The sequence below is a fragment of the Littorina saxatilis genome, linkage group LG13 (assembly GCF_037325665.1).
Source record: "Littorina saxatilis isolate snail1 linkage group LG13, US_GU_Lsax_2.0, whole genome shotgun sequence".
NCBI classification, from domain to species: domain Eukaryota; kingdom Metazoa; phylum Mollusca; class Gastropoda; order Littorinimorpha; family Littorinidae; genus Littorina; species Littorina saxatilis.
In genome coordinates this window covers 15,146,699-15,163,532 of record NC_090257.1, presented here as the reverse complement: position 1 = coordinate 15,163,532, position 16,834 = coordinate 15,146,699, and the positions used below count along the sequence as shown (strand labels likewise).

The 16,834-nt window shown below is 44.0% G+C and overlaps 2 protein-coding genes across 3 annotated transcripts in view; one reads left to right on the top strand and one right to left on the bottom strand.

Moving 5' to 3' along the window:
• LOC138983686 (uncharacterized protein C5orf34-like) overlaps window positions 1–13,834 on the bottom strand; it is a 45,385-nt gene extending 31,551 nt beyond the window's left edge. Inside the window, exon 1 of the mRNA XM_070356965.1 lies at window positions 13,474–13,834. Within this exon, the coding sequence (XP_070213066.1) occupies window positions 13,474–13,630 (157 nt within the window). The 5' untranslated portion in view covers window positions 13,631–13,834. The remainder of the gene's footprint in view (window positions 1–13,473) is intronic.
• Window positions 13,835–13,904: 70 nt separating this feature from the next.
• Window positions 13,905–16,834, top strand: part of LOC138983688 (uncharacterized) — a 48,619-nt gene continuing 45,689 nt past the window's right edge. The window contains exon 1 of one of the 2 annotated variants that reach the window (XM_070356977.1): window positions 13,905–13,985. The gene's annotated coding sequence lies outside the window, so the exon portion shown is untranslated. The remainder of the gene's footprint in view (window positions 13,986–16,834) is intronic. The other variant, XM_070356976.1, reaches the window with a different exon arrangement.

The following is a 16,834-nucleotide window of genomic DNA, read 5'->3' as shown; positions in this document are numbered from 1 at the left end:
CCAACTCGAGGTTATATTTTTTGTACAATATTTTGTTTGCGCTCTGCATTCTGTGTGTTTTATGTGTTTGTTAGCTATTGGTGGTGCTGTTTTTTTTATATATACATTTTTTTTTAAATGTATAAGTATTCCTCCCCTCTCCTCCCCTTTTTTTTTCTCCACTGTGAAAACCAACAACTACTTTATGACACTTGTTTAACAATTATTTTGAAGAAAAAAAAAGAACCTCAAAAAAGAGTCAAATAAAAAATTCTGTTTGAGAGCAATGCTTCAGCTTTAAAAAACCAAAAAACAACTCAACACCTGTGAATGCATATCGGAGCTTTAGAATTGTACTCATGGGTGCGCACGTGTGTGTGTGTCAGGGTACACATGCACATCTCCCTAAATGCACACACACACACAATAACACATGTGGGGGGTACAAGGTCAAGCTTTCATAAGTTTCCCACGTAAGCGCACATACAGAAACAGACGAATGCATACGTTCACAGAGAGAAAAACGGCATGCACGTGTGTATAGATCGGCATCAGCTCGTTACTCCCCCGGCTCGTTACTCCCCGTTAAGGTTAGGGTTAGGGTTAGTAACAAGCCGGGGGAGTAACGAGCCGGGGGAGTAATGATACGGGGGAGTAACGAGATGCTCCCGTATAGATCTACCAGAGATTTGATGAGTTGTTTGACCAAATGTCGCTCAACCATCTCATGAGCTCTTTATTTTGCTTTGTCGATCAATTCTGCTCCCTTAAACGTTGTTGTTTTTAGTATAAGCGTAAGTCTGTCAATAAACTTAATGACAAAAATAGAAATTTTCTGTCAAATATTTTCATTGTTTAGATACAAATCGACGGCAATGAATGATTCCAATACACTATAGCTATAGGTCCACATTCAAGAACCTACTTCTGAACACCATGGAAACCAACATCCCAACCTTTACACTAAAACCATCGCAGACCCTACCCTGGCTAACCGTCCCTCTGAAACGTATGCTAAAACGCAAGAAACGCCTATTCCACCGAGCGAGATCCTCCAACAACTGGTCCCCTTACCGCCGATTCCAAAAACACTGCAAAAGAGAGTTACGCCGAGCTGAGTGGAAGTACATCAACGGCACCATCCAAGAAGGGCTAGATAGGAACGACACCAAGCCATTCTGGCGGTTCATCAAGGCCAGGAAACAGGACAATGTCGGAGTAGCCCCCCTCAAAACCAAAGGCCAACTGCACAGTGACAGCCAGTCAAAAGCGGACATCCTCCTTAACCAGTTCAAATCTGTCTTCATCAAGGCTTCCTCCCAACCCCTCCCCCACCTTCAATCCACCGCCCCTGACATCCCACCCATTACCATCACAGTCCCCGGAGTCACCAAGTTGCTACGACAACTGAAAGTCAACAAGGCGTCCGGACCAGACGGCATCCCGAACACCGTCCTCAAGACCCTCGCCGACAGCGTCGGCCCAGCGCTTGCACTAATCTTTCAGACCTCAGTCGACAGTGGACGCCTACCCAAGGACTGGTTATCAGCCAACGTGTCGTGTGCCTTTAAGAAAGGAGACCGCCATGAGCCCGCCAACTATCGCCCAATCTCCCTTACCTCTGTCCCCTGCAAACTCCTCGAACACATCATCTTCCGACACATTATGTCCCATTTCCAAGCCCACAAAATCCTTACAAACCTGAACCACGGCTTTCGATCTGGCTACTCCACGGAAACCCAACTACTAACCACCACCAGCGACCTATTACAATCTTTTGATCAAGGCAAACAAATTGACATGGCCATACTAGACTTTTCCAAAGCATTCGACACCATCCCCCACAACCGGCTCCTCCTCAAGTTGGCCAACTATGGCATCACGCATGGCTCCACTGCTTCCTCACGGAACGCAGCATGCAAGTCGTCGTTGAAGGCAGTATGTCGTAGCCCACTACCGTCGACTCAGGCGTCCCACAAGGCACCGTGTTGGGCCCACTCCTCTTCCTCAGCCACATCAACGACCTCCCGCAGGCAGTTAGATCCCAGGTTAGGCTGTTCGCCGACGACTGTCTCGTTTACAGAGAGATCGACACCTTCAACGACCACCACACCCTACAAGAGGACCTGAAGCGTCTAGAAAGTTGGGCAGAGAAATGGGGAATGCGCTTCAACGCCACCAAGTGCTATGTCATGAGCATCTCCCACAAACCACCCTCCACCTTCATGTACTCCCTCAACAACACCATCCTCAAAACTGTCCCTTCCAACCCATACCTAGGCATCCTATTTTCTGACAACCTCAAGTGGAGAAACCACATCTGCAACATCACCAAGAAAGCAAACTGTACTCTTGGTTTCCTACGCAGAAACAACCGCCACTGCCCGGCAGCCTGCAGACGAAATGCCTACCTGGCCCCTCCTTGAGTACGGAGCCGTAATCTGGGACCCGTACCAAGCGCAGGACATCGATAGGATGGAACGCATACAGCGCACTGCAGCACGTTTCATTGCCAACGACTACCGATCAAGACGTCCTGGCTTTGTTACGGGCCTCCTGACACGCCACAACCTCCCGACTCTCCAGGAACGACGAGTACACCTCCGCCTGACTTTTTACTACAAGGTGGTTGAGGGGCTGGTGCCGGCAATGCCTCCAGACAAATTCCTGACCCCTCAACGTGCTGGCCGCATGATTCGACCCAGAAGACAAACAGCAGACTACGTTGGTAGCAACCCCATAGACAATGAATTACATAAAAAACAACAACAGGTGTTTCGCTGTACCACGCTGCAACACCGAACAATACAGACAGTCGTTCTTCCCACGATCCACAATAGAGTGGAATCACCTGGACAACATAGTTGTCCATTCAGCCTCTACTGAGGCATTCAAGTCGGCGCTAACAACCAGCCGCCGCTAGACGACGTCGCTGCGCACACCCACCCGTCGCGCCAAAGCCAGCAATCTGGATGCTAGCGACGTACCCTACAGATACAGAAACAGGGGTGAGTTTTGGCGCTCGCCCGCTCGCCCCCGGCGACTTCAAATCGCGTCGTGCGGGTTCGAAATTCCTCTAAAATCGCCCGCCTGGCGAGTTCAAATTTCGCTGAAGCACAAAGTTGTTAGGCAACGTAGTCAATCGGAACGGCCGGCGAACAAATATCTCTGTGGGCGATCTCAAAATCTGTCACTTCTCTACTGCCCACTCATCCCCCCCCCCTTTCCCCACTTTCAGAAGGACTCAGGACTACCACCAATCAAGGCCAGACACATTTTATCCAGTCATTCTATGAATTCAACCATAGGAACCTCAGAATTATTGCAAGATTTGCTCTGTGAAGTTTTTTTGATAGTTTTATGTTACCGCAACAACATACAAAAGATCTAGGAAAATATAACTTACCATTTCAAAAGTAGGTCAGGTCAAGGTCAAGCTTACCTTTTTTCCCGAATATCAAGCCGTGTGCGCTCTTTGTAGACCAAGTAATCCATATTTTTGGTTAATGTTTTCAGGTTTGGCATCAGGAATGCTTTTACACGATGATGATAATGATAATATTTTTTGGTATCGTTCAAACAAATTAAAAAACACGACTTTGTGTTAATGTTTTAGTAATAACTAAGAAAAACTTATCCTACTCAGTCACAGCTTGTGACTGTCTTTAGTTATTTATGTCTTGATGTAGGCTGCTCATCGAGTCTTTTGATTGATACAGTTTCACTTTGAAATAGAATTGAAGAGGCTGAAAAAAGGCCGAGTCAGATTTGTATGACCTTGTTCTGAAGCAGTCCACTCAGTCTCTGCACAAATAATGTCACCTTAAGACTTGCAAGTTTCCTTTTGAAGCACAATGCCAGTTTTGTGCGAAAAAGGCAATGAACTGCACACATTGTATGATTGATGTCTATTTGCTGCTGAATTAGCATCTTTGTACACAAGACAAAACAACTTATTTCTTATATGCACGAACATATCACGTGCCCTGGACCCTGTATCTCTTTTAGTCGTCTGTGTCATTCTCGTCTGCGCACATGACATAAGCGTTGGAACATTCAAGCCCATGGCATTCACCACAAACAGAGGAGCAATCCAGACCGTGTTTTCTACAACTGCAGCGCTTGGTATCACAGTCAGATTTGCAGTTGCATCTGATGACTGACAGCAGCTTGGAAGGTGCTGGAGGGAGATCAGTGGTACAGGGTACCAGGTTGTCTCCAGCTGTCTTCCAGCCCCAATCTTGAGGTTCCAAGACAGTTCCTGCCCACTCTTGTACTTGTAGATACACACGAAGACTGTGGTATTTTGCTGCAGCAGACGTTGGAGGAAGACAATGCATTTGTAAAAACGAAGTTCCCCCTGCAACTTTCGTGCAGAACATGTTGTACCTCAAGTCATCCAGGCAGTCGGGAGATGTTCCATCATAAAGTGAGACAAGTATTTTCTCCCCAGCTTCAGTGCTGTTGCTCGGTGTACAGTCTGTAAGAAACATGGAAGCCAGACTCTTGAGTTCTTTAGATCTCTGAAATTTGCGAAATGCACTTCGCTTGCCTACTCCAAATGGCCTTGACGTTGTGTCGCAACCACTGACAGCATGGATGACTGGTAGGACTTGGCATAGACTGCCAAGACACCTGGTATGCCTGATATTCCATAGCTTGACTGTCTTGGTACTTGTCCTGTGGCTTGGTTCCAAAAAGATGTCACGATGGTTGTCTGAGGCATGGTGACAAAGGAGAACCAGCAAATCAGTGTCGTCTCCTACAACAATAGTAACCTGTGTCTTTGAACTCTCTAGAGCCTGAGCAACTATCATGCAGTCTGCATCTCCGTCAGCACACACCGTCGGACACAAGTTTGCAGCCAGGGCTTCAGAGAGGAGGTTAATGAACCGCTGCTTGTTCTTCTTGTTGGAGAGAAACACATCCTTTCTTGCCTGCAATGACATTTCCGGCTTGAAGACGACTTCAGGTGAACACTTTCCCTTGGCTCGACGGATGTGAGTGACATCCTTGGTAGATGGACCAGAGTTGTATCCATCGAAAACCACGGTTGCATTCTGGAACCTGTGCTGAACAAACTGGACGTAAGATCGTATTATTGCAGCAAATGTTGCACCTCGAGGCCAAGGTATCAGCTGCTGAAGAGCCCCTCCGTCCAGGATGTATTGGACTTCAACATCACACTTTGGTAGCTCTGGCATGTCAACGTTGGCAATTTTCCATATTTCGTCAGCAAGCTGGGACTTGTTTGCTAATCTTGGAAACTACTATTCCCATCCCATGGAATGTGTTGTGACCATCAAGGGTGCTGGAATTATGGTCGACATTGTCAGCGACGTATTGGAGAAAAGAACTTTGATATCCAGGTATGACTGTACTCTGAGAAACTGCTGCATTTGCTTCGAACTTTTGTACCTCTGTGTAGGATGAAGTGAATCCCATGGTGTTGAGAACAGAGACAGTGACAAAAGGTCAGGTGTCATGTCTACTGTCCCGAATGACACACGATTGCTGACATTTCACCATTGCCAAAAGAATAAACAAATAAGAAATAGGTAGAAAATGAATGTGAAAACTGACTTTAATTGGTGATCAGTATGTTCTATACCACTAACAAATAATCTACTTACACATAGCTGTTTGGCAAATGTATGTTGCATGGGACACACTGACATGAAAGTGGAAGATGTTTTTCCCTTTAGAGAAACTACATATCAAGTTACACTTTTTGTGCTTTTCCATTCCAGTTGGCAATCAATTGTTAACGCATGTTATTAGAAAAAATAGAACGAAAACAGATTAGATAGAATGAAAAATGTACTGGTGATGTCATTTGGGACATACTGACATGAAAACGTCACCTTTTGTCATTGTCTCAACATCAATCAGAAACCTTGAACCGAAGTGGTGATGCATTTGGATACCGAGTCCAACTTGCAATGGGGCAATAACAACTCTCGGACGAGCAGCTTGCACAATCGCCTGGCCGATTGAAGCAATCTTGACGTCCGCATCCTTCTCACTAAATATCGTGCGAAGCAGAACCTGAAGAGACTGAGGAACAAAATCTACATTCTTGGTCACGGACGCTATGTCATCGGATGTTGGATAGTGGCTGCTTGCTGTTGCAGCTGCTTTAACGTCGTTTCTGATCATCTCAGCCGCAGCCTTCACTACCCTAAGCTTTTCTTCTTCGTCATTTGTTGCTTTGGGAGCGCTAAAAAAGTCATGGAGAAGAGTTCTAGCTGTTGTTCGGAATGTTACAACATTGGCTTCTCCATTTACTTCCGTGACAATGATTCTGTCTGCAAACGTTTCCAACAGTTTGTCTTTCATGTGTTGGTGGGTGTACGTTTTTCCTTCTGAGAACTCGTTCATTTTTTCGACGAGTTCACCGATGGTGATTTGCTCGTCATCATTTTCACATAGGTACTGAACTGTTTGTTCGTACGCATTTCTCTTGTCTGTATCTTTTGGTCGTCCTCTTTGACAAGGCCTTTTAGATGATGATGTTGACGAAGTGACTTGAAACCGCTGTAGCTAGGCAGCTTACGTCGATTTTTTGACCGGATGGGGACAGATCTGACAAAAGTGTCAAACTTTGTGAGGCAATTCTGTAGACCCTACTTATTAATTTTTTGCTAGGCCCCATCAAATTTGGCCAATGCAGCCCAGTCGTGTGACGTCATCAATTTTTCTATAGCATTAATAGAGGAGAATACTGCATTTTCATGTCTAAGCAAGATGTTTTAAAAATGTAAAGGCAATATGATCAATGCAATGAATTAAATCAGAACAGGATACATTTCAAATCATTTTTTAATCAATAAACATTCATATTTTTGCGAGATATTTGTTTATGGTTTGACAAAACTCGAAAATAAGGCCAAAAAAATCATGTCGCGACATTGTACGTAACTTGCTTCCATAGTATCAATGAACATGACAATTAAACATTAATTTGTTTCAGAAATATTAGTGTTTATAACTGCTTATTCAGCCCCTTAAAGTTTTCAACATTTAGGAAAACGTCTTTAAAGCAATTCTGGCATGTACATCGGCAACCGCAGCTGGTACGAGTATGTGGATATCCATTGATCTATTTGTCACAGCTGCACTTGCACCATCTTGTGCATTGCCATCCAGCTTTCCTGCAACCACATGTGATGTCACATCCTCTTGCACCCTTGCATGCACATTTGAATAGTTGGCTGCAAGCTTCAGATGCTATTGGCAGTGTCGTCCAAAAAGGGAGCCAAGCCTTGCTGTCCTTGTCCAGAGTCTTGCCCCATCCCTTTGGAGATGGTGCTTGCTGCTGGGCCTGGTCAGCAGTGGTCCAAATGCTTGCCTGGTTGACAGCACGGTTTCAATGTTGTAATAATGCTCCCTGTGTGGGAGGAAGGGCTTCCATCATCATCTTGTCTCTGTGGCAAAACAGCTCTCTGCGGGCCTCAACAACAGAGCTCAGCTGGCTGGTTTTGTCATACAGGACAACTGTGAAGCGTTCCAGCAATTTGGCCGACTGTCACGAATGGTGCCGCGCATACTGACCACCATGATTGCCAAGCTGTTGAGTATGCCTATACTGAGGACGATGGTGCCGATGTAGTAGTCATGTAGAAGGTAGCCCTATAATCGCAATCGCCGCTCTCAGATGTTCTCTTGACCCTTTAATTCCTGGGCCAGCCCCAGTGACAACAGTTGTTCGGACGCATGGTATAAATTCAACAACAACCGGACAGAGTATATGGGGGAATAAGCTGCGGCAATGACAAATAGCACGTAGATACAGTCCCCCCTTAAGAAGCGAACAAGGAAATAACTTACCATGAAAGTCGCAAAAAGAACTCCGCAAGACTTGGAAAGACAAGTCGTAGCTACCTATGGCCCAATTACGCTTTAACATATGTATGCCCGGCATTTTGAGGTCATTGGAACATCGGAAATCGGATCGGGTCTACTTTACTGAAGCCAGACAATGATGACTAGGAAGCAGACACAAAGATACTGCTGCATCTACAAAATGCACTGCAGACTGGGTCCTGTGCTTGCTTAGTTCGCACTGTGGACACTGACGTCATCGTCATCGTCATCATCATTGGACATTTCCGCAAGCTTCAAGCAATGTGTCCAGCGGCAGAAATTTGGATTGCTTTCGGCACAGGAAAGAATTTCACGTACTTTCACATCAATGCCATTGCTCTAGCCCTTGGAGAGGAAAAGTCTACAGCCCTCCCCACTTTCCTCAGCTTCACCGGTTGCGACACGGTCTCTGCCTTGTTTGGCAAAGGTAAACTGTCTGCATGGGCTGCATGGAAATGTTATCCTGCAGTAGCAGAGGCCTTTAGGTTCATTGCAAAGAATCCTTTCGTTGCCATGGAGTTGAACAGCCACCACTTCAAATTGCTGGAACGCTTCACAGTTGTCCTGTATGACAAAACCAGCCAGCTGAGCTCTGTTGATGAGGCCCACAGAGAGCTGTTTTGCCACAGAGACAAGATGATGATGAAAGCCCTTCCTCCCACACAGGGAGCATTATTACAGCATTCAAACCGTGCTGTCTACCAGGCAAGCATTTGGACCACTGCTGACCAGGCCCAGCAGCAAGCACCATCTCCAGAGGGATAGGGCTAGACTCTGGACAAGGACAGCAAGGCTTGGCTCCCTTTTTGGACGACACTGCTAATAGCATCTGAAGCTTGCAGCCAACTATTCAAATGTGCATGCAAGGGTGCAAGAGGATGTGACATCACATGTGGTTGCAGGAAAGCTGGATGGCAATGCACAAGATGGTGCAAGTGCAGCTGTGACAAATAGATCAATGGATATCCACATACTCGTACCAGCTGCGGTTGCCGATGTACATGCCAGAATTGCTTTAAAGACGTTTTCCTAAATGATGAAAACTTTAAGGGGCTGAATAAGCAGTTATAAACACTAATATTTCTGAAACAAATTAATGTTTAATTGTCATGTTCATTGATACTATGGAAGCAAGTTACGTACAATGTCGCGACATGATTTTTTTGGCCTTATTTTCGAGTTTTGTCAAACCATAAACAAATATCTCGCAAAAATATGAATGTTTATTGATTAAAAAATGATTTGAAATGTATCCTTTTCTGAATTTATTCATTGAATTGATCATATTGCCTTTAAATGTGTAAAACATCTTGCTTAGACATGTATATGCAGTATTTTCCTCTATAAATGCTATGGAAAAATTGATGACGTCACATGACTGGGCTCCATTGGCCAAATTTGATGGGGCCTAGCAAAAAATTGATAAGTAGGGTCTACAGAATTGCCTCACAAAGTTTGACACTTTTGTCAAGTCGGTCCCCATCATATCGCTAAGCTGCCTGGCTACTGTGGGATCTGCTTTCCTGTCCTGAAGTTGACATCACAGGTTTTGTGATAAATAGAATCAGCTGCATGCAAGTCTCTCGCATATTCCAGTCGCCCCCGCACTGTGTCTGACCACTCATCCTGTCTGTTGTCGCACGAGGCAAATACTGAGTCCTGGAACGAAAACGTACGAACCTGGAAGGCTTTGTCAGGCGCGTTTTTGGCTGCAAGATTCGCCATGGTTCCACAGTATAAACAACAAGTAGCAAAGTCAAAGGCATTTTGTTGTGATCGAAGACTTGGACCTGCCTGATCAACTTCATCATGCAATCTCTTCTGTGCTCTCAGGTCTCTTTCAATGACGTGTGTGTTGGTGTAAAGTTTACGACATTCTTTGTGAACTCGTTTTCCCGCGGTCGCTTGCACACTATCACCTCTTTTCTTGCTTGCACTGTTGATTCCTGTTGACAAGACATGACATATGAACTGACAAACACAAACCGTTGCTCATATATATACCCGATTCATTAATTATACGTAATTTGCATTTTAAACCCGAAAATGATGTTTTACTTAGAACGAGCCATTCATTGTTCTCCGGGATAACGCTGGCAATTATGACCGTCGAGATCTGTGTAAAATGTCATTTGTCATATTTCGGTCTAAAATAAAAATAACGTTTATGTTACGGTTCATTATAATCAGATTTCCAATTTCCTTTTTTTATCGAATGAATGCACAGGTACGCGCTTTATTTTTTTGGCAAATCACATCATTGTGTGTGCCGTGTGTGTGTGTGTGTGTGTGTGTGTGTGGGCCGGTGTGGGTGTGTGTGGGTGTGTGTGTGTGGTTGTGTGTGTGTTTTGCAAAGAAAGAGAGCTCGGGAAGAGAGAGAGAGAGAGAGAGAGAGAGAGAGAGAGAGAGAGAGATTGAGACTGAGAGAGAGAGAGAGATGTCCAAAAACTGCATGAATATTTATGTATTAATCTTCATTGATTGAAACGGACTATTCTGCCCTCACTAATAATCTTAACCAAGCACCAATTGTTTGATTCATTATCGTGAAACAATATTTACCTCTGGCGCCTTCTACTCTCAATGTTGCACTGTCTAGGGGCTTTATGGTGATGTTGCATACAGATTTACATATACAGCAAAGCCCTTCTGTTTCATCCATATCAGAAGCTGCACACACAAAAACACCGAATTATCGAAAACAATTGAGGAATTGGATCAAAACAGCAACACTGTGCAAACGGGGAACCATACAAAAGAATGGAAGCAGACCTCTTTCAAATACAAGTAAACCTTTCTAACGTACTCATCAAATGATTGAACAAAAATGTACATTTGAATGATAAAAAGTCACTGACCTTCATGGATTTGGAGTGTCGACATCCACGAAGTGAAAGTTCAACCACTGACGCCCAAAAAAACGCGGAAACGACGCGATTAAGCAAACGCATTCCAACGGGTCGTAGCATCCTTTGTAACAGGCTCACTAACGATGGTAGCGGATGCAGCCAAGGCAATCTGAACCATGCCGCTGATAAGGTGTTGAGTGATACGCCGCACACCTTCCCGCTATGGCTGTACAATGTTGCCTGAATGAATGAGAACGTGGGATTAATTATGCTTTATTTAATTTTATCTCAGTAAATAAACCGTAGATTTTCCTAGATCATTTTTATGTTAAAGGGCTAAATTTTCTCTACAAGTAGACATAAAAAAATCAAATCTTGCAATAATTCTTAGGTTGTTTTCTGGGCTGACTAGATAAATTGGCTAGACAGCTACCCCCCTCCGCCTCACTTGACCGTGTCATCACCCCTCCAGTGCCAGAGCCGCTGGCGATTGCATCAGCAGTCAAAATAGTTAACCCCCCCCCCCCCCCCTTCGACCCCCCTCTTTGCGCTATTCACTTCACCCCCTCTCTTATCTTATCCTGCGCTCACCAATCCTTCAGAGACTTTCACATGTTGTAAAACAGTTTCCTCTCAGATAAAAACTCGGTCATTGACCCCGAGTAAGAAGGTCAGTGTCTCGACAGGCAGCTGTGTTCAGATTGCAAGTACCGGTCATTGACCCAGGTCTCAAGGCCAACCAGCTTTTACAATGCATCTGCCTTTGATCTGACCGCCCATCCAGAGCAAACATATTCCCCCTAGCCCTCTGTATTTTTCCTTTGATGTGCCTGCTATGTACCACTGATCCAGTTTCTGGGAAATGTATAATTATGTCATTGACTGCAGGGATACTCAGAATTTCAGAATTTCAGAATATTTTCGTCACGTCGTCAATTGCTGACTTTTAGTGACTAGCGCTCTTTAAGAGGACAAAGACGGAGAAAAAATCAAAAGTAACTGAGGATAGAAAAGACTTAAGCATAAAGGAAGTAGTCAAACGAAACAAAACGATCAAGGAGGAACTGAATATAACTACCCTACTCTAACTTTGAAACAAATAAGGAGTGGGGAGGAGTTAGAATGAGAGTTTGGAGAGCTCCCCTCTGAAAGATACCAGAGAGGGAGCCTCGGCAGCAGCTGCCGGGAGGGAATTCCACACGGGGATGGTACGCGGGAAGAAGCTGTATTTAAAATAATTTGTACGGGCGGAAATTTGGCGAAGTTTAAGGTTGTGGTTGGATCGAGTTCTGCCAGTGCCAGGGGTGAGGTAGGGGTCTGGGGGGATATCTACCAGGTTGTTGATGATTTTGTGGAGCATTGTGAGTTGGGTCTTGGTGCGCCTACTTTCTAGGGTTTCCCATCCGAGTGACTGCAACATGGAACTGACACTACTTTCATAACTATAATCGTGTGTCACATACCTTGCTGCCCTACGTTGAATCTGTTCTACCTTTTTGGTCATCTCTACGGTGTGCGGGTACCAAACTGCACTACAATACTCTAAGTGTGGTCGTACGAGCGTGAAGTATGCGTTGGACTTGGTCTTCTTGTTGGTTGTGCGTAGGTTTCAGAATCTCATTGAGACCATTTTCCAAAATATGTTAACACCAGCTTTGCTGACCAACTTAGTACAAGTAGTGACAGTACTACTGCTGTCAATTATTTCCTTGCAACTAAGGAAGTAAAAAAACCAACCCGATCCACTATATGTGACAAAGAAGAAAACTTCAACAATAGGACAAGGGATGCAACTCTGCTGAATCAAAAGCATAAAGATCACCTGTGAACAATTCGAGGATCAGGAAATCTGAACATCTGTTTGTTTTCATTAGGAAATAGAAATGAAATATAATGCTTTTGATTATTTATGACTTAAGCTGTGGTAAATTTGGCTGGTATGCAACTTTTATACTTCTGCTTGATCTAACAGTAATATTAATAACACAGACATAAAGAAAAAGAAACAAAACAAGAAAGCAACTTAGAACTTTTTTTTTTGTAGTCAGCTTTTTATACTTGGTTTTACACAACAAAAAACATAATTTAAATTTTAAAAAAATGCTGATTTACTCTTTTGTAGAGTGTGTTTATGTGGAAAGTAGAGTTCCATAGTAAATTACTTTGTAAATTGTGTGATAGGGGGTACATAAAGGGGGTAACCTTTAGTGAGGTTTAGTGTGTGATTGTGTGACAGGGTGTGAATGTGGTTTTGATTTCTTGTTTCTTTGTGGCGGCTTTTATTTTAAATTCTTTATAAAAACAAGGTTAATTATCATTATATTAAAACATAGCACTTTAGTCATCAAGTTTTGTGTGTGTTTGTGGTAGTTATTAGTAGTGCAAATCCACATGTATGCATTATAAGTATGAATGTACGTCTTTTGTGTATGTGGTTAGCACGCGACGAGCCGCTGGGGCGGTTGTAAGAAATCCCGGCAGGTTGGGGGCCGGTTGGGATTTTGGGGGGCCGGTTCAATTTTTGACTTACCGGCCCCCCTGGCCGGTAGCAAAAAAAGTTAAGGTACACCCCTGCAGAAACATCTTATAATATATGTGTGACGGAAAGAAATGTCTGATTTGTCTCCCCATGTGATTTTGCTGCTTGGCGACTGTGTAAGGCATTGCACTTCTTAATCTTAATTCATTGAATGTTATTGGCCCCCCCCGTAATTTACGAATTACAAATGCTGGCAAGGAATCTTTAGTAAAAACATCACATAGTAATTAGTATACAAACCTGCCAGAGGATGTGCCTGATAGTGATAATCAGAGGGCGAGTCAAGATGAAATATGGATGCTCCACAGGGTGAGAGCTGCAGGCGTGATCCATCCGAGTAACGCACCTCCACCGCATCATTGCTGAACAGAACCATCAACGATGGAACTACTGGCATTTTGGTGTCGTCTGATCACTTTGCTTCCTACATCATTCTCTGTGTGTTCTCTGTTCGTGTTACGCACAGATATGCTAGCTCTGGCTAACTTTTGTCGAACAGAATGTATTACACGATTACAGTTACACACACCTATCCAAATCTGTGCGCCACCAGACAGAGATTTAGACAGGCACAGGCAAGTGTAAGCCAACTGGTGATCTCGGTGCACAGAAAGCCCAATGAAAACGCGCGTTATATGCAGTGCTGCTCCGCGCGTCGTCTGCTACAACTTGTGGGCGTTACTTCCCCTCTGCCAAAAAGTAAAACGCGGAAGTTAAATACGGCAATGTGAATCCCACTCTTCACGAAGCAGGTAAAATCTTCAAACAATATACGCCACATTCAGCTTCTGTTTGCACACGTGACACACTTGCTATCGCCTGGTGAAATGCAGAAGTTTCATCATGTGTACTGTCAATGCACCGTGCATAGCACAGCAGTGCTCCATTGATTTAATTATTTGTATGCGGCAATGTCACACGCTTTCCTTCTTTGCCACTACTAAAGCAAACGTGTGCAAGATTGTAACACACGCTTCAGGAGCATGGCAAGAACGGATTCAAACTCAAAATCGTCCCTCCAAAAGCCAAAAAATGCACACACGACTTTTATTTCTCCTGCTGTTATCGTTTCTTCTCTTTGCAAATTCTTCAACGCTCAGAATACTGAAAACGGCATCCCAGACGACAGTACTGTTTCCATACGCGAATTTAGCTTCCCTTGGAAAGTGGCTCGCACAGGAGGCCTGTTAATTAGTCTGACACTATAAGGACAGAGTTCTGAACATAGATGACAAAGATTCCGGAATGAACAAACATTTCGCGGATGCAGACACAGAAAGACGTCATGAAGAATTCGATGCTTCAAAAGATACAGACTGTGACGATGACTGTGACGTCATTCACATATACCGAGACGTCATTCACAGTTGTTCGGTCACTTCCGTCAAAAAGTAGATCTCTCCACAATGGCTGCTCCTGTGTTTAGGTTTGTCAAGGTTGAGTATACAACACGTGTTTGTTCTCGACCAAGTCGGAATAGCAGGTATTGTTGTTCGACAAGCGATTCACAGAGCGCGGCGCGCTGTGCAACGAGGCGATTCCCAGAGCGTGGCGCGTTGTGCAGCGCAGCGATTCCCAGAGCGCGGCTATTGCTCTCACCAGCGCAGATTGTTGACGCGCTTTATATTTGTACATGTATGATTATCAGCAACATTTTGAACAATTGATTGCACCTACCTCTATTATATTATCTCAAGTGAATCTATACACCAGTTAACAGTTCCAGCGCTTACATGGAACGAAGAAGGAAACCGAAAGAGGAGGAAAAACACTCGAAAAAACGATCTGCGCATGCGTTCAAATCAACCAGAAAAACAAGACAAATCGCGTATTTGTGTGCCCGATGTAATCCCAAGAACCTTTGCACTCTTTCTTTGGACATTCAAAAGCAACTTCAGGGCTGCAAGACTACAAAATTACACTTTCTGCAGACTGAATATACGCGTTCTAATCAACCGAGAGAAAAAAAACACTGAAAAAAAACCGATCTGCGCATGCGCGAATTCCAAAATGGCTGCTGAAGTGTTAAATGGTGTGACACCGATTAACAGTTCCGCTTAAAAACGTCATCTCAGTTTAAAAAACTCAGCTCCTTTCCATATAGTAGAAGCCATTGCAATGACATGTAGTAGTGATATGACTGCCAAGTATTCAAGGCCGGAACTTACGCATGTTTTTACATCGGCGCAGCGATATATGGTGAATTCAGTTGAAAGAGTGAGAGAGAGAGAATGGAGCTTTTCGTTTTATTGACAGTTTTATTTCTCAAATAGATCAGATAGATGTAGCTGTTGTAAACTTTGCGATTGTGAAGGAAATGTATCAGCAGAATACATCGCGCGTCGTGAATCGCAGCGCTCCTCGTAATGCCGCGCGTTGTAAATCGCAACGCTGCATAACGCGCCGCGCGCTGTGAATCTACTTCGTTGTTGTTCTGTAACCGAAGACCTGGAGTGTTCCGGTTACACTTTTCTGCCAATCTCATCTATATAATTGATAAAGCTGGTTTCTGCGTGTGTGTGTGTGTGTGTATGGACATGAAAAAAAAGGCTTCGAAACGGTTGCACTGATTGAGATGGGAATTGTAGAGTATACTTATGTTTGTTGCCACTCGAGTCGTGTCATATAATAGGGCGAGATGACTACCACACAATGTCAACCTCATCAGGCTGCGTACTGGCCACAACAGGCTCAATGCTCACATGAACCGAAAGTTCAAGCTGGCGCCATCACCAACCTGTGCCTGCGGTCAAGAAGACCAAACAGCGGAACACATCTTACAGCGATGTCCCTTACTAGATGAGGAACGAAAAGAAGTGTGGCCGTCACCAACTCCCTTGCAGACCAAACTATACGGCAGTCGACAGGAGTTGGAGAAAACGACAACATTTATCACCAGTGCTGGACTGATCGTGTAACCTCTGCGAACGCCAAGAAGAAGAAGAAGATATAATAGGGTAATTTTGGAAAACCAAACTTGAAAAAGAATCGTTAAAATACGGTTAAAAAACAGTAGTAAATATCCAATGAGCTATCGAAGAATTAGTCAATCTGAGCTGGCCAAACTTGGTCCACAGTTCCTTACTGGGTCTTCAATGTATTTTTGTTTATGAGGGCCAGCTGAGAAGTACCGGGACCAACCAGGAAGGAATTGCCCGACCAGGAAGGGATTGACTTAGACATTCAAAACTTGGCATGAGTTCAGAAAGGTTCTTGTGAAGACTTCATGCAAAATAATACGTATTTTCACCGGTTAGTTTGTGTGCCTTGATTTCTCAAAGTACCATACCCCACAGTTAACCCCACATTCTACACTATCAATCAATCAATATGAGGCTTATATCGCGCGTATTCCGTGGGTACACTTCTAAGCGCAGGGATTTATTTTTTAATTTAAAAAAAAAATTTTTTATGCAATTTATATCGCGCACATATTCAAGGCGCAGGGATTTATTTATGCCGTGTGAGATGGAATTTTTTTACACAATACATCACGCATTCACATCGGCCAGCAGATCGCAGCCATTTCGGCGCGTATCCTACTTTTCACGGCCTATTATTCCAAGTCACACGGGTATTTTAGTGGACATTTTTTATCTAT